General features: G+C 41.0%; 2 protein-coding genes across 4 annotated transcripts; both read right to left on the reverse strand.

Moving 5' to 3' along the window:
* Positions 1-1,552: 1,552 nt before the first annotated feature.
* LOC118088315 (complement factor H-related protein 2-like) lies at positions 1,553-10,084 on the reverse strand. 2 transcript variants are annotated; one of them, XM_035121798.3, is made up of 5 exons: positions 9,898-10,084; positions 6,471-6,530; positions 3,168-3,350; positions 2,624-2,824; positions 1,553-2,203 (listed from the first exon to the last, which is right to left on the reverse strand). In XM_035121798.3, exons 1-4 carry the CDS (start codon positions 10,067-10,069, stop codon positions 2,628-2,630), a joined length of 612 nt encoding a protein of 203 aa, XP_034977689.3. In that variant the 5' UTR covers positions 10,070-10,084; the 3' UTR covers positions 1,553-2,203; positions 2,624-2,627. The 2 variants fall into 2 exon arrangements, with proteins under 2 accessions (XP_034977689.3, XP_034977688.3); XM_035121797.3 differs by having other exon boundaries at positions 1,553-2,824.
* Positions 10,085-12,199: 2,115 nt separating this feature from the next.
* On the reverse strand, positions 12,200-27,687 carry F13B (coagulation factor XIII B chain). 2 transcript variants are annotated; one of them, XM_088673742.1, is made up of 10 exons: positions 27,557-27,687; positions 24,327-24,527; positions 22,890-23,075; positions 20,287-20,463; positions 19,957-20,133; positions 18,934-19,116; positions 17,063-17,296; positions 15,179-15,385; positions 14,003-14,185; positions 12,200-13,327 (listed from the first exon to the last, which is right to left on the reverse strand). In XM_088673742.1, exons 1-10 carry the CDS (start codon positions 27,618-27,620, stop codon positions 13,113-13,115), a joined length of 1,827 nt encoding a protein of 608 aa, XP_088529868.1. In that variant the 5' UTR covers positions 27,621-27,687; the 3' UTR covers positions 12,200-13,112. The 2 variants fall into 2 exon arrangements, with proteins under 2 accessions (XP_088529868.1, XP_088529869.1); XM_088673743.1 differs by having other exon boundaries at positions 24,327-24,523; positions 27,557-27,654.
* Between the last annotated feature and the right edge of the window lie 272 nt (positions 27,688-27,959).

Here is a 27,959-nt window from a genome sequence, read left to right on the forward strand (position 1 = left end):
AAACCACTGAGCCTCTTGGGTTTGCCGATCAGAAGGTCTGCTGTTTGAATCCCCGCGACGGAGTGAGCTCCCATTGCTCTGTCCCAGCTCCTGCCAACCTAGCAGTTAAAAAGCATGCCAGTGCAAGTAGATAAATAGGGAAGGTAAACGGTGTTTCCGTGCACTCAGGTTTCTGTCACGGTGTTGTGTTGCAGCAGAAGCGGTTTAGTCATGCTGGCCACAAGACCCGGAAAGCTCTCTGTGGACAAACGCTGGCTCCCTCTGCCTGAAAGCGAGATGAGCGCCACAACCCCATAGTCACCTTTGACTGGACTTAACCATCCAGGGGTCCTTCACCTTTTTTACTTTCAGTGGCAGCAGTAAAGGGGGTGGCTGTGCACAGAGGAGGTGAATGTGGTAGCAGCTGGCACCCATGGAGCAAGTGACAAAGGGCAAGGAGGCAACAGCTGTGGAGGCGAGTGGCGGCAGAAGAGGCCAGGTCTACCGCCTGAGGAGCCTGCCTCACCTCACCTCATGGTCAGGCCGCACCTGGTAGGAGAGGCCCTGATGACAACATTGCAAGTCCAGCCACCCAAGGCAGAAACAGGCAGCTGAGGAGGAAGAGCCATTGAATCCACTATGCACCCAGTTCTTAGTGGGGAAACACTTTCTGCTGCAATCGGGGACCTGATCAGGGTTCACATTTGCTCATGAGGAATCCAGCAGGACATGGAGTGATGCTCAGTCTTTTAGTGTGGCATCAGTCGTACTTTGGAACTCTCTGCCTATGGGCCTCAGACGGGCACCTTCACTGTGCTCTTTTCAGTGCCTGCTAAGAACATCTTTGTTTTGGCTGTGTGGATGTTAGTGGCCCAGAGATGAAAAGAAGATAAAGTTCCTACCAGAGAAGAATGGCAGATGAAGTTAATGCCGAAATGGCTAAAAAAACTTGAAGAGTCAGAAATCAGGAAAACCAAAATTTTAATAAGGAATGGGAAACATTTATAACTTATCTTAAAGACCACTGTAAACAGTTAAAATTGTTAGTAGGATTGGAATAGCACTTGTAGTTTAAGGTTGATTCTGGGCATAATGGAAGAAGTAAAGGGTTTGGATTATCATAAAAGATGCAGGAGGAACTGATTAATAATAGAACCCACATAGGGGAGGATGGAAGTCCAGGAGAGTCCTTGGAATTTTGTTTTTATGATTTATGTTTGATATATCTCTGTAAAATTTTAATTTTAAAAATCAAATAAATTTAATAATAATATAATATAATATAATAATAATAATAATAATAAATAATAATAATAATAAACATCCTTGTTTCGAGAAGGCTGCCCAGATGTGTAGAATGTTGACATTGTTTTAATCTGTATTTAACTTATCATTGGTTTTATTTATTTTTAATGTTTTACGCAGCTGTTTTAACTATTTTTACTGATAAGCTTACTGTTTTATTCTTTTTGTAAGCCAATTTGAGATTTGTTTGTCGTTACAGTCAAGCAGTATAGAAATTTTGCAAAGTAAAAATGAATAATCACAATGATAAAAGACCACAGACTCACAATTGTAACTGAAGCAATTTATTGGTGTGCAATGCTTCATTTAAGCAGCATTATTGTCGTCATGAAATTTGAAGAAAATAAAGCAACAAAGCAATGTAATATCACACTTTTATAAAATAAAATATATTTTTAAGATTGCATAAGTATTATACTTGCATTGACAAAGCAATCACAGGTTGTCATTTCTGATGCTAAACAAAGATTTGGCCTCCTAACTTTCTCCAGCACATCAAATCATGAGACAGAATTTCTAAGCTCGATGGCATATCCTAATTTCTGAATTTCCTAGCACACTTAGCAGTTTTGAATAAAAATCATAGTTACCCAGTCATCGCTGTGGGCCAGGATGAGGAACTCTTCAGTTGATTGAAAGGTAGGAGTAGCAGGGTAACTTTTCCATATATATATATATTTTCAATACTTACATTGCTTAACCCACATTAAGACCTAGACTATATATTATATTTATCGGGGAGAAAAGCACAACTAGGACTCCGGCTTTTCCAGCACTTCTTTACTCAGGTCACTTGGAAAACATTCCAGTGCATTCCATTTTCAATAATGTTATGATTCCACATTTGCCAAGACACCATTGCTTCTTCGTCATCTTTATTATGTTATGATGTTTTCCAGGACGCTGAGGTCTCATCAGACTGTCAATGAGAGTCATCAAAAAGTTACAAAGTGACATGGAGTTTAATGTCATCCATTTTAGTCTTTTATGGTTGCTCTACTGTTTGCTGAAGTTGATAGTTCTTTAAGCCTAGCAGGTTCAGTACAATGTTACACATTTCCAGTCAAAAGTAATATTCTTCTTTTATGGGTTTTATTGCAGGGTAAGTGCGTATGGGATGGCAGCCTAGGCTTTCATTTAGAGTCGGTACAGGATTGGGGGAACTGGAATTTTGTTTCTTTTTTTCTTTTTAATTAATTTGTATTAATTTTCCCAATTTTTTTAAAAAAATCAACCCAAATCATTTAAATTTAATGGTTAGTACTGTTGCTGCTAATCTCTGTGGTGATATCAAAATATATGTGTGGTATGATTTCTCTGCTGCCATGGAAAGACTTACTGATTTAGATACACCTTGGATATACCCATGGCCCAGTTACACATTGTTTCATAAAAGGTGGTGATGATGGGTCCTTTCGAAATCCTGATTTGCACTCAAACAGCATCCAGTAGTCAGAAGCTCTCATGGATGTGGATTTAGTTATCGACCTCAGTTTGATATTGTTACGTTCCATGTCAGCATCATCTGCTCGACAAGTTCCTGAAGAAAAACACACAAAGAAAAATTGTCATGTATATACATGAATTCTTTTTAAACTGGGCTGGGCTGGGTAGGAATAGCTTTGAGTGCAATGCAGAACTCACTTGAACGAGCTGGTCAATGGCACCAAGATAAAACGTACTATCTGCCAGTTATTGTAGCTTTTAGGCTACATCCACGCCATGCAGAAGAGAGGTCCACTCTTTCCCTCTGCCTCTGACATTGGGAGGGCTAGCCAGAGGATGCCATGTATCTCTGCCACACTGCCAGACTTCACGCCCATTATAATGAGTCTAGGCTTGTTAATAGAGCAAGAATGAACAATGATCGATTTTATACTTACGAAGGCATTTGGGCACGCCAACCCATCGACCATGTAAACATCTTGCACGTGGGGTGCCTTCCATTTCATACATTCTGTAGCATTGATAATAAACATCTGAACCAGGTCCAAATTCTCGTCTTGAGAAGGCCAGAGTCATTGCATTATCAACATCAGGCGGAGGACCACAATTTATTGGGGACTCTACAATGAAAGTATAGAAAAAGTTGTTATAGCAGATGACACTATGGTAAGTGCCAGACTGCAGGTCCTAATACACTGTACACCTAGAAAGGCAAAGCAAACAGAATCTTAATTTAAAATGAAACAAAATGATGTAAGGCTTCTTCCTATAAACTCTTTGATTGGGTTCTAGAGTAGATACATCATCAGTTAGCATCTTACCTGCCGTCATGCATCGCCCCCCAAACATCTATCTTGTTATGAATCCACAAGGTGCCACAGTACTCTTTCTTGTTGGCACATGTCTCTGGAGAAAGGCCATTGGTCAGTGGTAGGACACATGCGTTGAAAGACCCCAGGTTCAGTCCTTAGCATCTAAGGCATTAGAGGAGATCTGTGAATAGGTCTCCTACTGCTCCTTTTTAATGAAAAATAATTGGAGCTATGTGGAGGATTCAGATTGGTACTGTGATCTGTACTTTCTTTACAATTTGCCTGATGAATTTTGGCTCCCTTTCTCACGCTCATTGGCGCTATGAAAGATGATAAGAATAGTTTGGGTGGGGGTAGGCTGAGCCCCCTTCTAATTCCTGGATCCAGCATGGATAGCAAAGTATTAGATAGCAAAGAAAGGAGTTAGAAAGATAAATGCCAGAGTGCAGGATTGAGTTATATGAGCTAGAACAGGCATCCCCAAACTTCGGCCCTCCAGATGTTTTGGACTACAATTCCCATCTTCCCCAACCACTGGTCCTGTTAGCTAGGGATCATGGGAGGTGTAGGCCAAAACATCTGGAGGGCCGCAGTTTGGGGATGCCTGAGCTAGAAGCTAGAAGCCGGAAGGCTGCAGGCTTGGCAGTTGGGAGACAAAACCATGCCTGATTTCAATTGGCATCCAAGGCTATGGGAGAAGCAAGACCCTCTTGGGGTGAATGCTTCCATCATAGACTCGGGTTGTATATATGTATAAATAAACCACATATCATAAAGACACCACAGTCTCTGCTGTCTCTCATTCTAAGGAGACCAAACCCTGGAGATTGGGCTGGTGTGCAACAATAACGATAGATTGTTTCTATAAATTATCTGATGAATACCAAATGTTCAGTGCTATGCAGGAGAAATGATTCTGAGGAGGTATGGAGGGTGTTTGTAGAATTTATACTGTTAAAACAGAAAGGGGACAAACCATCGCAAGAGGTGTTGAAATTTTAGGAGGTTGCATAGTTACCATGGAATGGTCTTGGTGGTGGGGTGCACATTTTTTTATTCTTATTTATTTATGGTTATTACTTTGTCAAAATAAAATAAAAACTTTTTTAAAAAAGTACCTACCACCAAACATTTAAATGATAGGTGACAAATTAATGTTCACATTATTAATAGTCACACCCTAAAGCTATGTTTCAGGGACGCAGGTGGCCCTGTGGTCTAAACCACTGAGCCTAGGGCTTGCTGATCAGAAGGTCGGTGGTTCGAATTCCCGCGACGGGGTGAGTTCTCGTTGCTCGGTCCCAGCTTCTGCCAACCTAGCAGTTCGAAAGCACATCAAAGTGCAAATAGATAATAAATAGGTACCGCTCCGACGGGAAGGTAAATGGCGTTTCCGCGCGCTGCTCTGGTTTTGCCAGAAGCGGCTTAGTCATGCTGGCCACATGACCCAGAAAAACTGTCTGCGGACAAATGTCGGCTCCCTCGGCCTGTAAAGCAAGATGAGTGCCACAACCATAGTCATTTGTGACTGGACTTAACTGTCAGGGGGCCTTTACTTTTTTAAAAAAGCTATCTTGGGGAAAACAGTACACTTTCTTCTATTTAAAAAAAGAAGAATGTTCAGTGCCTGTGAAGATACATGACCTATAAAAGGCACATTATCATTGCCATTTTTACCATCGATAAACTTTTTCATTGGAGGTGTGTTTCAACACATAATTTTCTAGAACAGCTCCAAAGAGATATTCTGTACTGTCTGGAAGAATTGTCCTGCCCCACTTTTTTGCCCTAAGCATCCAAATTAAGGTCGTAGTATTACTACAAGTGGGACCTTCATCCTGATGTTCCTACTCAGGATACTTCAGTCCATGCCCCCTCCCATCTGGTTTTCCATTTCTCTTTCCCCACTACTGAGCATGTATTCTATGGTTGCTGAACATGCCCAGTACTTGTTAAAGCTATTTTTGGATTTTATTTCCCGAAGTGTTCTAAAATATATATACTTCTGCAAACTAAGGACTTCCCCCCAGCCTGCTATGTCCTTCCTGTGTTTGAATGATTCTGTGTTTTGGACCATCATTCGGAGAACTGAATTCACAATTAGGATACTTGATTATGATTTGCTTTTGCAAAGAGGAGCATAGAATACCACTGGTGTTTGACTCTGGCTCTTCATATTTATTTAGCCCTGCTCTTTTCTAAGTAAGTAAATATATTAACATTTGATGTGCACATGTCAGGGACTGGACATCGGAGGAGGATTGGTGAAGACCTCTTCCCCCTCCTCCTGAACCTTCCAGAGAAGAGGAAGACAGCATAGATTTACAGCAATGGTTTGCGGGGGGTTACATCTCAGAGGCTGAAGAGGGGGAAAGCTAGGAAATAATGGGAGAGGAACAGGAAGAAGCAGCACCAGGGGAGAGACAGCTGACAGACTCAGTGTCATTAGAAAGCATGCCAGACCCCCTCTCCCAGAACCTGACAGGCATTGAAAGTAGGAGAGCAGAGAGTTCAGAGGCAGAAGGCACAGATCAGCCACTGTAGGGATGACATATAATGGGAGAGATGGAGGGAGTGGGGTTTCACTCGGAGCAACACCATTACTCCAAAAGGCTGCATTTCTAAACCTCCCTCTGTGAATATTGAATAAAAGACATTGGTAAGAGCTTTCCTTGTCTACCTATACCATGGAGGGATCGGATTCCCTGACGCCTGACAGCACGTCAGTGTGGCAGCGCCAAATACAGTAAATGAAAAAATTGGTGAGAGCACTCCTTGTGATGTCTTGAGCTTGGGGCCATAGGAGACATTTTCTGGGTACATATCACTTCACTTCCTTAACCCTGGTGACAGCCAACAATGCAGATTCTACACTGAAAAGATTAGGGCCCTAACAGACGTTCACATTGGTGCTGTTCTCTAGCTTACCATAATCAGAAAAGGGGTCCACCAGGTGTTCGTAAGGAACTTGTCCCTGAAATACTGGGACTGAAAGAGAAAGAAATGAAACGTTAAAAAGAGGGTAGCAAGCTGTGGACTTGACTACCTTTTGTTGATGGAGGAACTCAGATTAATTCTGCAGTAATACCAGTAGTAAAGTATTCAGTTCTGTTCAGTTTTTATCCCTATCATCTCTTTTTTTGCTCTTATATTTCTTGCAAGTAGTTGGAAGGACCAAGGTGAACAACAGCGGCGATAATGGACATCCTTTCCTAGTTCCTTTTTTGTATTTTACATTCCTTTGTTATCAACTGATTTACAATTAATTTTGCATTCTGTTCTGAATATATTGCTTGTATTCCTTTTAAAAAATTATCTCCACAATTTCTTCAAGGAATGTTTTCATGAAATCCCAGGACACATTGTCAAAAGCTTTTTCAGCATCTATAAACATCATTGCTGCTTTTTTTTTCATTTTTTACCTACAGGTATTCTATCACATTTAGAATATTTCTTATATTCTACTTCATTTGTCTACCTGGAAGAAACCCTGCTTGATCCTGATGTATATATTCACTTAGAATTTTTTTCATTCTATTAGCCAAAATGTTTGCAAATAATTTATAATCATTATTTAATAATGAAATAGACCTATAATTTTTTATTTGCATTAGATCCGAATCTTGTTTTGGAATTACTGTTATGTAAGCTTCCTTTCATGGGCCTGGGATTTCACCTGTCTTTAAAATCTCATTCATCACATCTTTCAATGGATTCACTAATTGTTCACTTAACTTTTTATAATATTTTGCCGTTACTCCATCTGGTCCTGGAGACTTACCACTTTTTGTCCAATTTATTGCCTCTAAAACTTCTTGAGCTGTTATTTGGGTATTTAGAATCACTATTTGTTCCTCTTTTATTTTTGGCAAATTAGTATTTTTTATATGTTCCTCTTTTTTGGATTTTTTCCCTTTCCTTTTTTATACAGATCTGAGAAATATTTCACAAATGCATCTTTATTTCCTTCATCTTACCTGTAATTTCCCCATTTACATTAATTTTATTAATGAAATTTCTTTGTTCACCTTTTTTCAATTGCCATGCTAACAATTTTCCTGATTCATTGGCATGCTCAAAATATTTCTGCTTCACTCTTTTTTATTTTCCAACTTATTTCTTCATTCACTTGCAGTTACCTCACTGTGAGAAGTGACGATACAGGAAACCAGGCCGAGGGCCTTCTTGGTTGTGGCGCTCGCCCTATGGAATGCCCTCCCATCAGATGTCAAGGAAATAAACAACTATCTGACTTTTAGAAGACATCTGAAGGCAGCCCTGTTTAGGGAAGCTTTTAATGTTTGATGTTTTATCATATTTTTAATAATCTGTTGTGAGCCACCCAGAGTGGCTGGGAATATTATATTATATTATATTATATTATATTATATTATATTAATTAGTTTCCTCTCTAACCAATGTATGGCAGAGGTGGAAATGAACACTGCACCAACATTCAGGCTTGGATTACAACAACCCAAATGAATGCTGTGATCCTCTGCAGGCATGCATAGTGGATCTGGGGTCTTCTGCATGTTCCAAAATCCAATAAGCCCACCATACTGGGGTTTCAGAAGACTAGCTTTGCCATAGGAAGGTCTTTTGGCCACTTGCCTACAACACCTTCTTCAAATGTATTTCAGGATTGTGGTGGGAGCAACAAGGTAGACCTCATTGGATGTCTCTCCACCTGTAAAGGTGGTGTCTCCCCTTCACATTAACACCCCAGCACAGTCAGCTTGATATTTACAGTCTTTATTACATCTGTACAAGAAACAGCTACAGTTCAGGATTATGCATCCAAACCGATTGAGTCAGATTCGGGGAGTGGCTTCCTTCAATTCCCACGCCAACAAAGTAGGCGGGGGAATCGCGCAAGATGTCTTTGACCCTTATGTTTCATATCCCTCCTTGTCTGTGCTGATTTGAAAGCCCCTCCCTTCTGGTTTCTGAGCTCCCTTCCTGGACCTCTGGGTGGTTGAAGGGCTCTGCAGTATCCCTGAGCCCTTCCTCCTTGTGGTTAATCTCCACCCTCTCTTCCGCTTCCTCTGTCTCTGAGCAGTTGAAGGGCTCCACAGCATCCCCGAGCCCCTGTTCCGCTTCTTCTGTCACTTGCTCCTCCAAATTCTCTCTGACACCACCCAGTGAGACAAGAAGAAGTTACACTAAAGTTACCAGATTTTTTTCAATGAATCCAGGGACACTTTTCAACTTCCTATTAAATAGATGGATTTTGTCAGGGGGCAGATTTCTAAATCTGGGGACTGTCCCCAGGAAATGGGGATGTCTGGTAACCTTATTCTACACAGGCCTTCTATGTAGCAGCACTCAGATGCTGGGGTTCATTTCTGAAAGTAAGTTAGCTGTCCATCTCATTTACTCATCAAAGTATTATCTGAGAGTGGCTCACTGATGTTTTTAATATATATTTTTGCTACTATTTTTATAAGCAGTTTCCGTTATACTGTTTGTATTCTATTGTTTTTAGTCACTCTTTTTTAAAAAATAAATAAATCTGCATGTCGCTCTGGGGGGGGGTAGAACTGATTTCAAGTGGAAGATTTAAAAAAATGGATGTGGTTTATCATAGATGAAATGAACTCTCTCCCCCCTCCCCCTTACTTAATAGATAGAGGAATGCTGCAAAGCAGAAACACAGATGGAACCTGCTCCTTCAGCTGATGCTGGTACATGTCTACACAAGGCAATTTCTTCTGAGTCAGCACAATTTCTGACCTACACCCCTTTGCTCAAAGAGTTTGCTTGTCATCCTGGCTCTTCCACAGTGCTTGCCACTGCACCAGTCACTTTGGATTTGAAAAGAATGGTGAAAAAACCAATGACCTCACACTAAATCCCTGTCTATGCCAGGTTCTGATGCCACCCAACAGGTTCAAAACACCAAAAAACAAACAAACACTACAGTAATCTACCGAGCAGAAGTCTTTAGTTAGGAAAGGGTGAGAGAAATTAATGGGTAAATCTGAACATGTCTAAGCCTAGTGAAGGAAGAATAAAAACATATGCCAGTGCATTGGCAGCCTTTATTGTACTGAAATTAGAAGTTGATTAAGCATCATTCAGCAACAAATAAGTATTCATTGGCCAGCAGATACGAGATGCAACATAAACCTTAAATAAACTTTAAACTGGTAAGGGATGTAGCAAATCCCAACATTTTCACAGGACATGTTTTAGTTTTATAATATTTCTCTTGGAAGGGTGGCTATTAATGTATTAATTATGTACAAAATTTCTACATTACCTCTTTAAGGGGGGGTGGGGCTTACTCCAAAACCAATATCCCATCCCTCTGCTGCCTGAAAGAATTCTTATTTTGACTTGAATAACTTACACTGCTGGAAAATACAGCATCTCCACAGGAGGAGCAGAATAAAGTAACTCAGACCATTCATGTTCCAGGCAGTTGTCAAAGCTTCTGACCAGTTTGGACTTTTTAGCAAATAGGTCTGGTGGCTGTCCTTGCAAAGGTCTTTCACCTTCTCTAGTTCCATCGAATTAATCATTGACTTGTTGCCACATGGCAAAGTTCACCAGGCTTCTGCTGCAAAAATAATGGATTGTAAAAGGTAGCATTTGGAGGAAATAACCTGGAGCGGGGCTGGCCCAAAGGCAAAACCAGATGAAGCAACAAAATTTTTTTTTTACATTTCTACAGTAGGCTAATTTGCATGTGTGTGGGAGCATGCACAAACACCCCTCTACCCTCTTCCAGATTATCAAAACAATCATAGGATTTCAGGACAAATCCCAGCTAGGCAGTAATCTTTGAGGTATAAAGTGAGGATCGTTGAGGAGTGTCACCTGGGAAGAGTTCTGAGAGCCAGATTGAGGGGACTCGGGGGGGGGAAGCAATTAGAAAAGGGGTGGGTGGGTTTCATGAGCAGAGTCTGCAGCCTCTAGTACAGTTGTACCTTGGAAGTCGAACGGAATCTGTTCTGGAAGTCTGTTCGACTTCCAAAATGTTCGGAAACCAAAGCGCAGCTTCTGATTGGCTGCAGAAAGCCAATCGGAAGCCGTGGAAGCCCCGTCGGACATTCGGCTTCCAAAGGAGGTTCACAAACCGGAACAGTCACTTCTTGGTTTGCAGCGTTCAGGAGCCAAAATGTTTGAGAACTATGGTAAGCTGTTCAAAAACCAAGGTATGACTATACTAAATAAATATAATGGTAGACTTCTTGCTTTCTGAAGTGAAGGGAACTCTCATACCCTCCAACATTTCTCCGATGAATATAGGGACATCCTAAGCCTAAGGAAAAGTGGGGTTTTTCTCCCTTGCTGCTATTACCAGCCTTTTCTGCTTTTCCAGTGTTGAAGTATCAGCAATAATGCTAGGAAGGCAAAAGAAAAAAATCCACATTTTTACCAAGAGTTCAGGCAACAACTACCATCATTATTGGACAGGACAAGTGAGACTTGCAGCAAATAGAGTGTGAAGTGCTTCTGGATTCTGCCAGACAGTCCCTTTCTTAATCACTTTTCTTTCCAGGATGCTCCATTCCATTTGGAAGATGGTATTGTAGAGTCCTACTCCTTGCTGCTCCTGACAACAAATTAAAGTTAGGTCTGGAGGTGTGGGGTGCCCCAAGCTTACTGCAGTGATAGAACATGAAGACACAACAGCCCAGTTTTTCAACTTTCCCCTATTCTGTCCTAGGCTGAAAACGATGTGCAGCCTTATTGCAAGGTGCTGTAGGAACTGCAAAATCCATTCCCTGGTCTCCAAAAGGAAAACCAAAATCAGCAGCTCTCAGAGGCCAGATGATGAGGGAATTGACAAAATTACATCTGAAATTTCAGGTGAGGAAATATCCTTAGCTGAGGTGTTTGTTTGTTTTGGGGTTGTTGTTGTGTTGTTGTTGTTGTTTGTTTGTTTTGCAAGACCAGTAAGAACCTCACAAATTCATTTAGGCTGGCTTCTGATTCAAGAATACTTTAGAGCAGGCATCCCCAAACTGTGGCCCTCCAGATGTTTTGGCCTACAACTCCCATGATCCCTAGCTAACAGGACCAGTGCTCGGGGAAGATGGGAATTGTAGTCCAAAACATCTGGAGGGCTGAAGTTTGGGGATGCCTGCTTTAGAGGCATCTTTCTGTTGAAGATTCATTCCCCGTGTCTGCTGTCATGGGATTGTTGTTTATCACATGATGGTGTATGTTTCATTCCACAGTGGGAAGTGACGAAGACAGGAAGTTTGTGTTACTGTGTTTCCTGAAGTGGGACTATTGTTCTTTGTTCATTCTCTTTGCTGTCTGATGCTAGAGAGGGAGCCATGTTGCAGTGTAGATTAGCCAAATGCTGAGTTGCTGAGGTCTGTTACACAATTGCAAACACTCTGTGGATCCCTGAGTGTGCTGGTGTCAGTTGGTATCAGTCGCTGCAATGTTTGGGCTGGAGAAAGCTTTTGAAACTCCTGAACAATCGACCAGCAGGGAGGGAACATGGTAATCAGGCATGTGTCTTTGCCAAGGTCCTACTCGTGAGTAAGAGCTGCTAAAACTTTCATGGAAGAAGGGAGATAAATATTTCGCTTTCCTCCTGACCTTTCCCAATGTTTAATCAAAAAAGTCCATCCCATGTTTGCTGTGCACTATGGCAAAAACATCAAGGAAGGCCACCATGCTGCATTGCCAGGCATTTCTGGGTCATTTATTGCTAAATTATATTACTTAAAATGTGTGCAATAATTATGATTAGCAGCGATTGCATCAAATGTGGAATTTGTATCTTTGCATCAATCTATATTAATTTTTGTTGAAATGTAAACCATTTAGATTTTTTTAGTACTGTTTTTATTTATTCTCATGTTACAGAAGATAAATTTTGAGAAAACAATTGTTACAACAGTAAACAACAAGTAACTTGTCTTGATAAAATTATAGGTGTCTTATGAACGTCTCCAAATGATGTTCTATGTTGAGATCAGCAGCTATCTCGATTAGTCTTGTGCAAATATACAGCAGATACACAAAGTTCATATTGGCAATTAGCTTGCAACATGGAAAAGAGTTCACGAGCCAACCAAACATTATTTATTCAGCTCTCTTTTACCTAAAAAAAAAACCCAAATCAAAATACCCTGAAGTCACTCAAAATAGAGACATGGTAAACAACAACAGCTATTACCAACGAAACTCGATTTGAGGCATAAAGATGCAACAGGGAGAGCCATTTTGCTCCACTAACCCTTAAGAAAAAATGGCTAGGGAAAATCTATAAGCAGCAATTCCATCCTCACAGATAGCACTCAAGTTAGGCACTTGAAAGATTGTATGTCTTGAATGAATCCCCAAGTTGAATCCTTTCTACAAATGAAGATCTAGCACTTCAAGCACAAGGTTTCTAAGCTAACATACACTTTCCAAATATACTTTTCCAAATAATACTTCATGGTATAATAAGTTTGAAATATGCATGAATGAATTTCCTCCTTGCTACACAGGTAGTTTATCGTACAATCCTAAGTAGGTGTACTCAAAAGTAAGTTTCACAGAGTTTGGTGGGGGCTTACTCCCAAGGCAGCATTACACAATTGCGGCATCAATTGCTTACCCCCTAATCCGTACACATTGTGGATACAACAGTTCTCCATTCTGACACTGTGCTCTAAAATCAGATGCTGAACTTGAAGGTGAGCCGAAGTAGTACGCTTTGCACATAAACTCAACAAATTCTCCATGGAGGAAATATGGTCGATTGTCAAAACTCCATCTTAGATCCAAGTGATTCTTTGCCATCTCTTCTGCTGATAAGGTGCACGGCTCTTGGAAAATGAATGCAGTGTTAATATTCTCATGGCATGACTTTAATTAGAAATGTTTGCTGTTTTTTCTGATCTATGTACTACAACATTCATTAGAGTGGTCAGTTATGGTTTTAGTCAATAAGAGGGATGCGGGTGGCACTGTGGTCTAAACCACTGAGCCTCTTGGGCTTGCCAATCAGAAGGTCGGTGGTTTGAATCCCAGCAACGGGGTGAGCTCCCGTTGCTCTGTCCCAGCTCCTGCCAGCCTAGCAGTTCAAAATCATGGCAGTGCAAGTAGATAAACAGGTACCGCTGTGACAGGAAGGTAAATGGTGCCAGAAGTGGTTGAGCCCTGCTGGCCACATGACCCAGAAAGCTGTGAACAAACACCGGCTCTCTCGGCCTGAAAGTGAGATGAGTGCCACAACCCCATAGTCGCCTTTGACTGGACTTAACCGTCCAGGGGTCCTTTACCTTTGACCTTTTTAGTCAACAGCAATCAATAAGTTACTTTCCCTGAGCTATGAGCCACCCCCTTCTGTAAAGTCTTACATCAAGTAATGCTGGCTTTTCCCAGCCTTTATTAGTTGAGCAACAACAGACGGAAGCAGTGGGCAATGAATAAAGTTAATAAGGCATTTTCCAAGTTGTCACTATGCTGGGGGGGGGGAGAATAGCAACATTGTACAGTACCTATGCAAATTGGTGGGGTAGTCCAATGACCCATGGAACAGGACACTTTCCTAGAACCTTGCAAAAAATGGTATTCATGGCAACTATACTCTACTGATGAACCATGAGCATAGTCCGCTGTCAACAAACCCATGACGACTCCATTTTTTATGGAAGGTGGAGAGCCACAGCTTTCATTTGGGTCTGCAAAATGAGAGCAATGTGTTTAAACAGAAGAGAGAAAGTGGCCCTAAGAAAATAGTTTGCAGGACCAATTCCTGTGACACCAGCCTTCTCTTCACAAGCCAGTTCTGAAGGAACACTCTTGGAGTGTGTGTGTCTGATTGCTGTTTGTTTTGATTCAGGGCAAACATCAGGTTTTCCCGGGCAAAGCAGCAAAGAAAATTCCTCTCTCGGTCAGGTTTAATAAGAAACGAGGCAGACTCATATCATACAAATGTTGCTAAACTTTTGTAGTCAAGGGCTGCACTGACCGATTGTCAACCAACCCTCTGGGCTCCGCATGACAAAGTGGCAGTGGCCAATTTTTCTTTTTTAAAAAAAAACATGCTAGGGGCTGGAGAGGCACAAAAACATATTGCATCTCAGAGGAGATGGCAGTAAAATAAATAAATACATTTTTTTATTTTAAAAAATATTTTTTAAAGAAAATAAAAAATGGGAAGTGGTGTGTGGTGTGTATGAGAGCGATCCGTATCTCTCTCTCTTTTTTAAAAATTAATTTTAGAAACACCTAACTAAAAGAGACAAATTTGGAGTGGCTTGGAGGGTATGAAAATGTTTAGGCATCAGAATATTTCATTAGAGAAGGGATAGGAACAGTCATATAGATAAATATAGACAGATATTTTGGGGGAGATTTGGAGGAGCCACAAAAAATGTATAGTGGAGCAGTCTGAGTGCTGTAGATTAGCCATCCCTCATATAGTGGGAAATGCACTGAGGTTTGAACTGGTGAAATCTGGATTGAAATGGCTTTTTCAGTAAAGTTTACAGGTGCACCGTGGAGAAATCACTATGTATCATACCAATCTACCATTGGTTTGTTAGGAAAGTAAAACCCAGTAGTGTCATTCTGAGCTTCTCTGAAGAAGAGTGTGGTGCAAACAGCATTCAAACTGATAGAGCACAAAACTGCAGATCAGACATAATGGGTGGGATTCAATCTAGCGTTACCGTTTGAAACACATGTGGGATATTTTAATTCTCCCCGATTGCACTGCGCCACCATCTGAGCATCGCCAATCGATGGTGGCAAAACGTATCCTGGCTTGCACACCAATTCAATAATGTCTCCATGTAGGAAATATAATTCTTCTTCCAGGTTCCATTTCATTTCTACGTTGCGATTTCCGATGTTTTCTTCATTGACCATACATGGTTCTGCAGGGTAAAGATCAATAGTCAAGTGGCTTATACAAGGAACAAAGAACAGAATAACTGGAATCCAATTATCCCCTCACATAAAAGCCTACCTGACCCAGAATGTTGATACTGGAGGGGAGGGAAATATCCTGAGCTGCTAGTCAATATGATCTGCTTTTCTCATACTATTCCACGCTAGAGACACTGACAGAATCAAGCCTGATGGTGAGCACTCTGCGCGGCTTACAATAAATAAAAAGCACAGTAAGACATCAAACATTAAAAACTTCCCTATACAGGGTTGCCTTCAGATGTCTTCTAAAAGTCAGATAGCTGTTTATTTCCTTGACATCTGAAGGGAGAGCATTCCACAAGTTGGGTGCTACTACCGAAAAGATCCTCTGATTAATCATAACAGAACATGGGCAAAAGATGTGGGTCATAATATCATGATGGAGGATTGGGAAAGGTTGTGGAAGAAGAATATAAAGTTTACCGCGTGTAAGGCCTTAAGAGAAAATATGATGAAAATGATGTATAGATGGTACCTTACACCGGTAAAACTAGCTAAGATTTATCATAAGCATGATAACAAATGTTGGAAATGTAAGAACGCAGACAGAACCTTTTACCATATGTGGTAAACGTGCCCCCAAGTAAAGAACTTCTAGGGAAAGATTTATAATGAAATTAAAAAGGGGTTGAAAAACACCTTTATTAAGAAACCAGAAGCGTTTTTACTTGGAATAGGCAGAGAGGAATTACTAAAAAAAGATATTACGTTTTTTCTGTATGCCACAACAGCAGCGAGGATTTTATTGGCTAAGAATTGGAAGAGTGAAGACCTGCCTACAGTGGATGAATGGCAGATGAAGATGATCAAATCTATGGAATTGGCTGAATTGACCAGGAGACTTCATGATCAGAGAGAAGAGTCGGTGGAAGAAGATTGGAAGAAATTCAAAGTTTATTTAAGAAATAATTGCAATATTGGAAATGTTTAATATAAGATTTGGAAGTACAGGGAGGTTGTAGAGGAGGATTTGTAGAGGTATTGTAGTATATTAAGATTTAGATATAAGTGTTAAATAAGAATTGAAATCTTGTTAAGGAATTAATAAGAGGTGGAATTTGTTAGTTAAGGTAAAAATAAGATGATTGAAGTATGATATTGAAATTACTAAGGATGATATACAATGAAACGCAGCAAGGAGGGACATGAGGAAGTCAACAATGTCAGGACACATGAATGATAAATATGGTTATTTTTCCTTTTTCCTTTTTATATTTTTGTGTTTTATGTGATTTTTGTATTGTTGTGTTTTATATGTTTTTTCCAGTTTTATAAAAACCAATAAATATATTTTTTTGGGGGGGGGGAGATCCTCTGCTTGGTTCCCTGTAACCTCACTTTTTGCAGTGAGAGAATTGCTGGATCTCAGTGTCTGGGCTGAATGATGCTCCTTCAGGTATACAGGGCCAAAGCTGTTTAGGACTTTAAAAGGTTAGCACAAGCACTTTGAATTCTGCTTGGAAACATACTGGGAGCCAATGTAGATCCTTTCAGACTGGTGTTATATGATCCCGCCAGCCTCTCCCAGTCTGGCAGCGGCTTTCGGGATTAGTTGTAGTTTCCAAGTCACCTTCAAAGGTAGCCCCACAGAGAGCATTCCTACATTCTCCTCCAATACTTACCTAAACAAACTGGAGGGGTTGTCCAGTTTCCTTGGACACAGCGAATTGTGTTAGGTCCTTCTATCAGATGGAAGGGTTTACATCTGTATTCCACTACAGAACCAGTTTTGTAGCTTGCCAGTGAAGGGTTGATGTTATTAAAAATAAAACTGTTTTCAACTATGGGTAGGGAACTGCAGCTCTCTTCAGTTTCTAAGCTGTGATGACCTTCTGTGCTTCCTGTCCGGCCAACATCTGAAAAATAAAAAATAAATGGAAACAGAAGTCTTTTCATTGGCATCCACGTGTATCGTCAAATAATCATACAAATGACACTCTTGATTTCAATTTCCTTCTGCATCTTTTTAGAGTTTCCACTTTGTCATGTTGAACACATTAAGATTAAGTTGTGTGAGGTTCTGAGAGACAGTGGAGAAATCTCAGAATTCACCCACAACGAGCTTCCTGGGTGCTGGTGCTACAAGTCAAACTCCTTGTCACGGAAAGAGGGCAATTCTGATATTTGTAAATTCCTACATGGAATTGTCTCATCTGCACCTCTTGGCCTAAGGTGCCGATTGGCATTTAGCTATCCACCAGATTTAGTACTTTTTTGAATATTAGAATGTAGCTCCTTCAGTTTTGCTGCTGCTGTTGTTGTTAATATATTTTTAATGTATATATAATTTAAATTCTATCAATGATTAATTGTTTTTCCTATGTTTTTAGCTGTTCTTATTTTTATCTGTAAGCTTCCTTGACTCCCTGTCAGGAAAAAAGGCGGGGCATAAATACATTATTATTATTATTATTATTCTGGTTTATCGATAGTTCCATAGTTCATACAGAAAGACCCTTAGTATTTGATATTCATGAATTATTTTAGCCTTTTGATAAAAAATAGGCATTCTCTCAGCTGTTCATGAATGTGAAGGGCATCCAAGATAAGCTTATTTAACTGGCTTGGGGTTGTTGTTTTTTGTACCATCTGAAAACAAAACAAAACACTTTCTTATTCACAAATTGGACCTTAGGCTGGTTTGAAAACAGAGGTGATACTGGTGATTATTAGCTTCTTTAGTTAAGAATGCATCGAACTGTGTATTTTGAGAGAAAGTGCACATTTAAATATGCATTAAAATGTTGGGAAGATTACAGCACAAATGGAACAGGTAAAGGGGCCCCTGACCATCAGGTCCAGTCGTGTCCGACTCTGGGGTTGCGGCGCTCATCTCGCTTTATAGGCCGAGGGAGCCAGCGTTTGTCCGCAGACAGCTTCCGGGTCATGTGGCCAGCATGACAAAGCTGCTTCTGGCGAACCAGAGCAGCGCATGGAAACGCCGTTTACTTTCCCGCCAGAGCGGTCTCTATTTATCTACTTGCACTTTGATGTGCTTTCGAACTGCTACCGTAGGTGGACAGGAGCTGGGACCGAGCAACGGGCGCTCACCCCGTTGCAGGGATTCGAACCGCCGACCTTCTGATCAGCAAGCCCTAGACTCTGTGCTTCAACCCACAGCGCCACCTGGGTCCCTCAGAGTTATGGATAAAAACTTGTGAGAGTGAAAGGGACCCAAACAGGCATGTTTGCCAATCCCTAACAGGACTGTAAAGGCTGCTCCTTCAAGGCAAATGAGGCACAGCTGAGTTGTCCTGTTTGCCCTCATCCAGTGCCCATCTTGTCTGCCTTCTCCCTCACAACCAGTCATCGGGTGGGCTCTGCTTGTCATTAGCTCTAGCTTGGGCTGTTGTTGGTCCACTGCACAATTGGGGGCCAAGAGTGTGTGCTAAGGGAGTGGCTCCAATTCTAGATCCGTTCTCAAAAGCTCTAACTTGACGACCTTCCGAAACATAAGGATCTTTTAAATCCCCAGTTTTGCAAGACAACTGACCAACGCATTTGGGAGGCGAAGTCCACCTGCCATTCTCACATCGGATTTCTCCATCTCCTGCCATTTGAAAGGGATGCTCACACTCCAAACGCAATGTGTCTCCGTGGCGGTACGTTCTTAGCACATTGGTTAGCACATTGGCATGAGGGGGCTGAGGCGGAGGAGGACACTTGTTTCTTCTTTCTGGTTAAAAATGGGCGGAGGGGAAAGAATCAGGTTAGGTTCGATAAAATCATACAATCCTTGGAAATGCCAGAGTTGTGTGTTTGGAAGAGTAACTCTCCTCCCCAGTAAGAATAGCTCCTTATGACTAGCGGAACAGGGGATTTCTCATGTCTCTAAACATAGATTGGGTAAAACAGCTTACAAAATCGGGATTTATTTGTACACATTCCTCTTGTGTTAAAATCAGCAAATCAATAAAAGGCAGCTCTCACTCCTCCTCAAACAGCAAAAATTTAGAAAGGATGCCAAGCTGGCTTTCAAATAGCAGGAAATTAAATCCATTGGTTTTCAGAAGGACAAGCAGTTCAAAAACCAAACAACCCTGCTACATTCAAAGTCTTTTCATCAGATGATTCAGTAAAGCTTATTTCCATTTTTCAACATACAGTAGTACCTTGACTTACGAACGACTCGACAACTGAATTTTTCGACTTACAAGTGGGGCAAATGGCCGCACGCTTACAAATTTCTCGACATCCGAACGGAAACCGCGGAAGTTTTAGATAGGGTTTTTTCGACTTACGAATTTTTAGATGGGGTTGCTTTGACTTATGAATTTTTCCATTTCCAATGCATTCCTATGGGAAATTGCGTTTCCAATGGCGCTTTTTGACTTACGAATTTTTCTACCTACGAAGGTGCCTTCGGAACGGATTAAATTCGTAAGTCGAGGCACCACTGTATATAAAAGAAAATCATTGGCTGTGGTACTGATATTATGGGGGGACAGAGATTAAAAGGGGGAGCTTGCTTTGCAGAATACAGAAAATCCCTAGCTCAAATGTCAGGATGAATTACCTTCACAAACTGGAGGTTCTGGGTACCAGCCAAAGTAATAGCACTGAATTAATTCTGACCCCTTTAATGAATAACCTTCCGAGCAGAAGAACTGAACCACATTTCCTTCTTCGTAGCTTCCCTTGCTGGGATCGACGCCTCCATGTTCGACAGGACTCAGCGCTGAACATCCAAATTCTAAGAAGAAATGCAAGAATGAAAAAGACCAAGGCTTCCATTTTCCATTTTTGAAAATGCCAGGTCCTTTGCCTGAACTTTTGCTTTAGCCCAAGCAAACGTTGTACAAGGCAAGGCCAAGACAGTCACAGAAGCATTGGAAATTCAACATACTGGTGCATTTGGGAGTCAGGGACCAGCCTTGAGGTTCACAATGTGCTTCTTCCATTGTGTGGCCTCCCGCCGTGCGATATCCGTCATCACATTCATATTTGAGCTTTTCCTTCCGGCTGAATGTTCTCTGGGCTGTGTGGTAGCGGCCATGCGCCAGGTCTGGCACTGAGCACGTCTCTTAAAAACAAGAAGTGGATTGATGACTTCAGCGTGAAATGGCAAAGCAGCCAAAGGGACATTGGGAATAAGAGAGGAAACAGGGGTGGGTGGGGGAATAGTGAATAATTGCAGGCATACAAAAGCAAAACATTTCATGGATTTATTTTGGGTTCTTTTTATTTATTTGTTTTTGAGTGATCTGGGAGCAAAGTATAACTGGAAGGTGAGCGTGCAGACAAACAAAACAGGGGCAACACGATCAGATCAGCTTGGTCTCAGCTGATCTCAGAGTGATTCTCAAGGCCTCCATTTGTGGCTGTAGAGGGCAAGGTGCGATCCTACTTATGATTAGTTCATATAGGTGAACAACATAAATATCAGCCCAAAGTAAGTGACTCCCAACTGGGTGGAAATGCAGTATTAAAAACACATTCCCATTAGCTCCCCAAATCTGTGCAGCTAAATCAAGTAAATTTATTTGTAATTACCAGAATGCATCATTTAAACCAACCTCTCTTACCCATTATGTTCCACATTCCCTTCTTGGCTCCTTTGGGAGGACCAGAGAGATGCATGTTTACCCTAAAGTAAGTCCTATTGAGTTCAATGAGACTGCCAAGTAAGAAAGGACTCAGCTACACTGGTAAAAAAAAAAAAGCAAATTATCTATCTCAACACACCAGGTCTGGGGAAAGGTTCATGAAGACTACACATGTGAAATGGATTTTATATTTTTTTGAAAACTTACAGAGGTGCTAAGTAAGGGAACTAGAAAGGTCAGCTGTGAGAATGGATTAACATCAAGAGAAAGATGAAGATGAGATTAAAGAAGAATGAAGTGGCTACATCAGGAAGTAATGGACAAACGTTTGCAACAGGAGCGGGAAGCCTACATTTTTAAAGAGATTGTATTAAATTTTAATAATTTTGACTGATTTTTATTTATTTGGAAAACCAATAAAAATAATAGAAAAAAGAAAAAGTGATTTATATGTGTGGTATGTAACATTGTGTCACCAGACAGTAACATGGAGTCCTATTTTTCTCTACCTGTTTTCCCTGTTTAAATTTACAGCGCTTTAAACCTTCAAGTGATGTATGGAAGTGAGAGCTGGACCATAAAGAAGGCTGATCGCCGAAGAATTGATGCTTTTGAATTATGGTGCTGGAGGAGACTCTTGAGAGTCCCATGGACTGCAAGAAGATCAAACCTATCCATTCTTAAGGAAATCAGCCCTGAGTGCTCACTGGAAGGACAGATCGTGAAGCTGAGGCTCCAATACTTTGGCCACCTCATGAGAAGAGAAGAATCCTTGGAAAAGACCTTGATGTTGGGAAAGATGGAGGGCACTAGGAGAAGGGGACGACAGAGGACGAGATGGTTGGACAGTGTTCTCGAAGCTACGAACATGAGTTTGACCAAACTGCGGGAGGCAGTGCAAGACAGGAGTGCCTGGCGTGCTATGGTCCATGGGGTCACGAAGAGTCGGACACGACTAAACGACTAAACAACAAACTGAAGTGCTTCTTTGATGTGACTAGATCCAGCCAAAGTGTACATAGAACTACAGTCTTAAATTGTGACATTTCTGTCAATTTGTGATCTTGTGTCCCCTAACCCTTGCTGCAATCACCATTTGAAACAAAGAGAGAAAGAGAGAGAGAGAGAGATCCCTTGCTCTTTTGGGACAGCTCTTTTTGCAAAGCGAACACATTTAAAAGGGCACTTTCGCTTTTAAGACCTTACCAATGATATACAGCAGTGAAAGTGCCTATGTTTTCTGTGCCATGTTTCTAGTGGAGATTGCTATAGACACGCGCTTGGTTTTGCTGACAATGCAGGGAAAACAGCAGGCTGGCAGCTCCCTCTACCGGCAACAGGTGCAACAAGGGGGAAGCGAACCCTTTCAGATTCCTCCTTCCAGCAATTGTCATCTAGAAAATGCCACTACCAGTCTGCAGTTACTTAGCTCGGATGTGCAAACAGAAGCTATTTTCCCTTCTCTCCTTGAACGGGACTGATTCCAGCTGGTCATTTATAAGCTCTGTAACTAAGAACTAGTGCCTGTTTGCTTTTTTTCCCTTCCACCCTTTCAATCTCTTTTCCTTTTGCGTGATGTATTTTTTTATTGCAAGCCCGGGCTGTCAAATGACTCATCTTTGTAAGCTGTTCTACTCTCCTCCAAGAAGATTCAAGAGCTAAAAGGCTTTTCTTGTGAATTCTGCTTCCAAAGTGTTTGGTTCTAGAGGTTTTGTGCCCATCCACTAATTCACTTGAAATAGCCATACAAAAACAAGATTCCTTATCCAAGGTATAAAAAAAAAATCCCATGAAATTATCTCTGCTGGATGATCACCAAATACATCAGTTGAGAACATAGCTTTCAACCTTAGGAACAATTCTCCAGGTTGGGTGGGAGGGAAAATATTATCAAAAGCCATACCTGTTGTTTCTGTACACTGTGGCTGAGCTGACCATCCACCTTCAAGACACTGTATAGTTTTATCCCTGGGACCTCCAGGAATCTGATAACCTGAATTACAACTGTATTGCAGTCTCTCCCAGATTTTGTAGGACATTTTCATATTCGAGAAAACACCATTATCCAAGGCGGGTTTGGTACATTTCTCTAAACAATCAGGTGTGGTGAATGAAAATATGGAGAAAGCATTAGGTGATCCCTTCATTAACACAACTAGGTGGCATAAAATTTGTATTGATGGAAACGACCTGAAGACACTCATCTTAAGGTAAAGGTAAAGGACCCCTGGATGGTTAAGTCCAGTCAAAGGTGACTATGGGGTTGCGGCACTCATCTTGCTTTCAGGCCAAGGGAGCCGGTGTTTGTCCACAGACAGCTTTCCAGGTCATGTGGCCAGCAGAACTAAATAATTGCGCTTCTGGCACAATGGAACACTGTAACGGAAACCAGAGTGCACGGAAACGCCGTTTACCTTCCCACCTCAGTGGTACCTATTTATCTACTTGCACTGGTGTGCTTTCAAACAGGAGCTCACTCCGTCGCGGGGATTTGAACCACCAACCTTTCCGATCGGCAACCCCAAGAGGCTCAGTGGTTTGGGTGCCACAAGCAGGGTATCGTCTAGTATAGGAGACCAGAAGATGAAGTGTACTGTAGCTCTACTTAAAAATGTAACCTCTGATCACCTCTCTTCTTAGCCGTTATTTCTTCCATAGTATATGATTTAAAGTTCTCGTTTGCATCATTATTTTCAGAAATCCTTTGCAGATGTGGAGCTGTGGATTTGCACACGACATCCCAGCTGATTTCAATTGAAGCAGCTACTTTGCATGCACAAAATGGTGTGCACGCATGAAGCATCCTCCCCGCAAATAACACATTGGTGAAGCAGCACCCAGCAGGAGTGGACTCCCCTCTCACCAGCTGATGAGTGTTCAATCCTGCTTTCTGCAGGGATTTGCTTTGTCAGCACATTCCCCGCAGGGAACACACAAGTGTGTGCATATATTCGAGTGACACTGAGCAGATTAACAGGTGGGAGTGGCTTAGGGAATACAGCCTTATGGGTCAAAATTGGTACCTATTTATCTACTTGCACTAGCGTGCTTTTGAACTGATAGGTTGGCAGGACCTGGGACAGAGCAATGGGAGCTTACCCCGCTGCAGGGATTCAAACCGCCGACCTTCTGATCAGCAAGCCCAAGAGGCTCATTGGTTAAGACCACAGTGCCACCCGTATCCTCCTCTCCTGGACCACCAGCTCTCAAGCTTCTAAGGATGGTGGGACAACTAAGAAGGTCCCCTCTGCCAATCTTAGCACCCCACCTCCGCTACATAGGCCTGCATGCAAGTAATAATAATCTGTAATATTTGGAAAGACAAATCACATTGACTTACGGTAGCATTTAGGGACGGGTGCCCAGCCTCTCATTGTGCAGTTGATCTTTCCATTTTGACTTCCACTTTCTGTGGTATAGCCAGGCAAACAGAAATAGGAAAGCTTCTCATCTTGCTTCATTGGAAAGTAATAGTTTTTAAAACTATAGTAATATGGGGCAATATTTCCATTTTTTATGCTGGGTAAGTCACAAAGCCTGCCTAGAAGAAATGTTCAGTGGGAGGTGTTAACTATTCAGCGTACAAACACACTTTAAGAAACCTGGAGTCAAATTCAGTTCAGGTACCGCATAACTTCAAAGAAAGGGAGCGATCTGAAGTTCAGCATGCAGCCACTGGGAAAAGAGCCATTTTTTGGAAGTCACTCTCCAAGGAAGCCCGCTTGACACCCATAACTGTCTAGCTGAAATTTGCCTATTTCAGTAGCAGTGGCTGACTCATTTTTATTTTGATTACATGTCCTGTATAGATGTAAGCTTTTATATATATACACACATATAAAAAATTTATTAAATTTTGTTTTATGTTAAATACTCATTTAAACATCCTTACAATATCAATGGCATTCCTTCTCTTTCCATGGCTCATAAATACCTGCGTTTTACATCAACTAAACCAACAGGTAGATCGTGATCTACTGGTAGATCACTGGACATCTGTGGTAGATCACTGGAAGATCATTGGCTTTCTCCTCCCTAAAAAAAGCTACACAATTTAGACCTGAACCCCTAAAAAATGGGCCTTCCTCTTCCCTAAAAGAAGCTCAACAACTTTGACCTGGAGCCCCCAAAAGGGGGTAGATCATTGCCAGTTTTTAACACAGAGTAGATCACAGTCTCTTGGGAGTTGGCCACCCCTGAACTAAACCATTCAGTATTCCATTATTACACCCCTCAAAACTTATTTACACTGTTGAATTTATCTTAATGCTGCCAGCATTTTCAAGTGTACACAATCCACCCCCATATATTCCATAAACATTTTCCAATCTTCTTTAAGCGCATGTTCTTCTTGTTCTCTTATTCTATACATTGTCTGTGCATATTCCATCCGTTTAAGCTGCCATTCTTCTTTAGTTGAGATGAGACCTTGCTCGTTTTCCATTTTGGGGCTAACAAAACATGGGCCACAGTAGTGGCATACATAACCTTTTTTGACCCCTGGGAATTTCCATCTGAATTATCCCTTGTACTTGTAAACATTTTCCCCAATACTCTTTCACCCCTTTAAAAGTTCAGATGAGATTTTTAAAAATAGCAAGTTTCTGGTGTTAAAAGCATCAACACTTTCCAGTCACACAGAACGAGGACCTTTTTCAGTCAGAATTCACTAGAACTCAATTCCGGCACCACTTAGGTGGGTACCACTGTCATTCTAAGAGATGGCAGTTGGATTTTTTGAAAATCCAAGCACATACAGGATCATCCTTCGGCTGCATGCTTAAGACACTCATCGCTAAAAGGTTTTTGAGTCAGAACTTTACCTTTGTTTGAAGGGAACAGGGTGTTTCTTTTTATTTGAGGTTTGTATTTTTGCAAACTTGGTGTCTGCTTCTTCAACATTACGTTTTGTAAAAGTAATAAAGAATGCTTAATTTTTTTTTTTTAAAAAAAAACCTTACCTTTGCAGGAGCCATGCAAAACATCTCCAGCAAGCCATATATATGCATAGTAATTTTCAGTCAATAATGGTCTCCACCAATTCCCCCAGAACATACATTTCAAAGTCTGGTGCTTTTCACTTCCATAGCAACAGCTAGGCTAGTTGGAAGGGAGTTGTAGCATAAAGGATTTGGAAGGCACCAACTTTGTTGAGAACAGATTTTATACTTTTCAAAGTATATTGAATCAGTGCATTTTGATAGTTTGTGGGCATTTATAGGTATTGGGGTGAGCATCAGTTCTATGTGCAGGCCAAGTAGTGAGGCAAATTGGGGGATTCACAGATCCCTCTCTATTCCCAAGTGTACATGTAAGTTAATAAATGCTTCCTCAAGTAGAAGCAGGGCCTCCACAAAGCCTTAAATGCTTTATTTTTTGTGTACATTATACCCCTCTGTTTTCCTGAGCCCATGACCTTTGTGAGAAGTGAGGCTGACAGAAAGTTGCCTGCAGAGCACTAAAGAGCTCTGGATTGGTTATTTATATATATTTTTAAAATCTCCAAAAATCTTCATAACTCTGCCTAGTTTGTAAAATGTATAGTATAGAAGCACTGGAAAGGAAATGTGAAGCTGTCAAGTTTAAATTAGAGAAGCAGGGATACACACCACTTGCATACCTTTTGAAGTGTGTATGCACACGATAGCTTATACCCAGAACAAACTTAGTTGGTCTCGGTGCTACTGGGCAATTTTTTTATTTATTTCAACTGCATCAGACCAACACGGCTACCTACCTGAACCCTTTTTTAGGGTACAAAAGAGAAAGAGCCACTACCCACTATATGGAATTATGGAGAATTCAAAGTTCCTTTACTTCCCCCAGAAAAAAAGTGTGTGGCCTTATTTGTTTGCATTTTGGCAGACTTAATCCACACTGTGCCTGTAAATTTCATCTACTTTGGCCAAGAGGGGAAAGTTGCCATCCTTCTCAGAGTCCCCATTATAGGGGAACACAGACCTTCATTCTATAGAGCAATTTGGAACCCTATCAAAAAAATTTCAAACGCACAGAAACAAGGCAAACCTTGGAGCCTGTGCAGATCCTACTATAAATTTGTTAATATTTTAAGGATCCATAAGTAATTTTTTTAAAAAAATAAGCACAGAAAGTGGAACTCTAGTTAAAACTAGTCTATCCCTATGCATTGTAAGCTTCTCCTTCACCTACTTTTTCTCTTTATTTAAAGGCAAAATGCATTCTGTGAGAACTGGGCCAACAAATACTGAATCTTGAAAAAGCTATTGTTAAGCACGGCAATAATAATAATAATAATAATAATAATAATAATAATAATAATGTTTTCAAAGGATAGGGACCTAGAATGCCCTTAACTGTGGGGCAGTTCATAGGACTTTCATAGGACTTTCATAGGACTACATATTTTAACATCTTGACCCGAGAGGGTCATTGTGACAATATGAATTTGCCATTGCTAGTGGTGTGGGCCTTATATTGAAATATACTAACTGCAACTTCCTCTACAAATGAAGTGAAAATGCACTTTTTAGAATATACAAGCCAGGTTTTTTATAGCATCCATAGAAAAAAAAGATTCAGTGTTTTTACCTTCTGCAAAACATTCTCCCAATATAGCAAATGTAAATGGGAAAATCCAGTTCTCATATCCCATCTCGAGTGGTTCCTGCAAGCTTGTGGAGTGACAAGTTGGAGTGGTTCCTCCAACTGCTGCTGATTTACTCAGGAGATTTAGTTACTCATTTATCAGGAAAGCCCCCCCCCCTAGTTGTTTTCACAGTGTTAAAGTTTATTCTTTTAATAGAACTGTGTGTACCTATCTCTTCCCTTGGCATCTCAACAATATTTCTGCCTGATTGGCAAGTATGCATCTGGTGGAACTGGCTCAGAAACTAAAACCTGAAACCATAGGTGGCCAATGTGGACTACAAGTCCCATAATCTATGTCCATTGAGCTATGCTGGCTGGCGTTGATGGGAGTCCAAGAATATCT

The sequence above is a fragment of the Zootoca vivipara genome, chromosome 7, assembly GCF_965207765.1.
Source record: "Zootoca vivipara chromosome 7, rZooViv2.hap1.1, whole genome shotgun sequence".
NCBI lineage: Eukaryota > Metazoa > Chordata > Lepidosauria > Squamata > Lacertidae > Zootoca > Zootoca vivipara.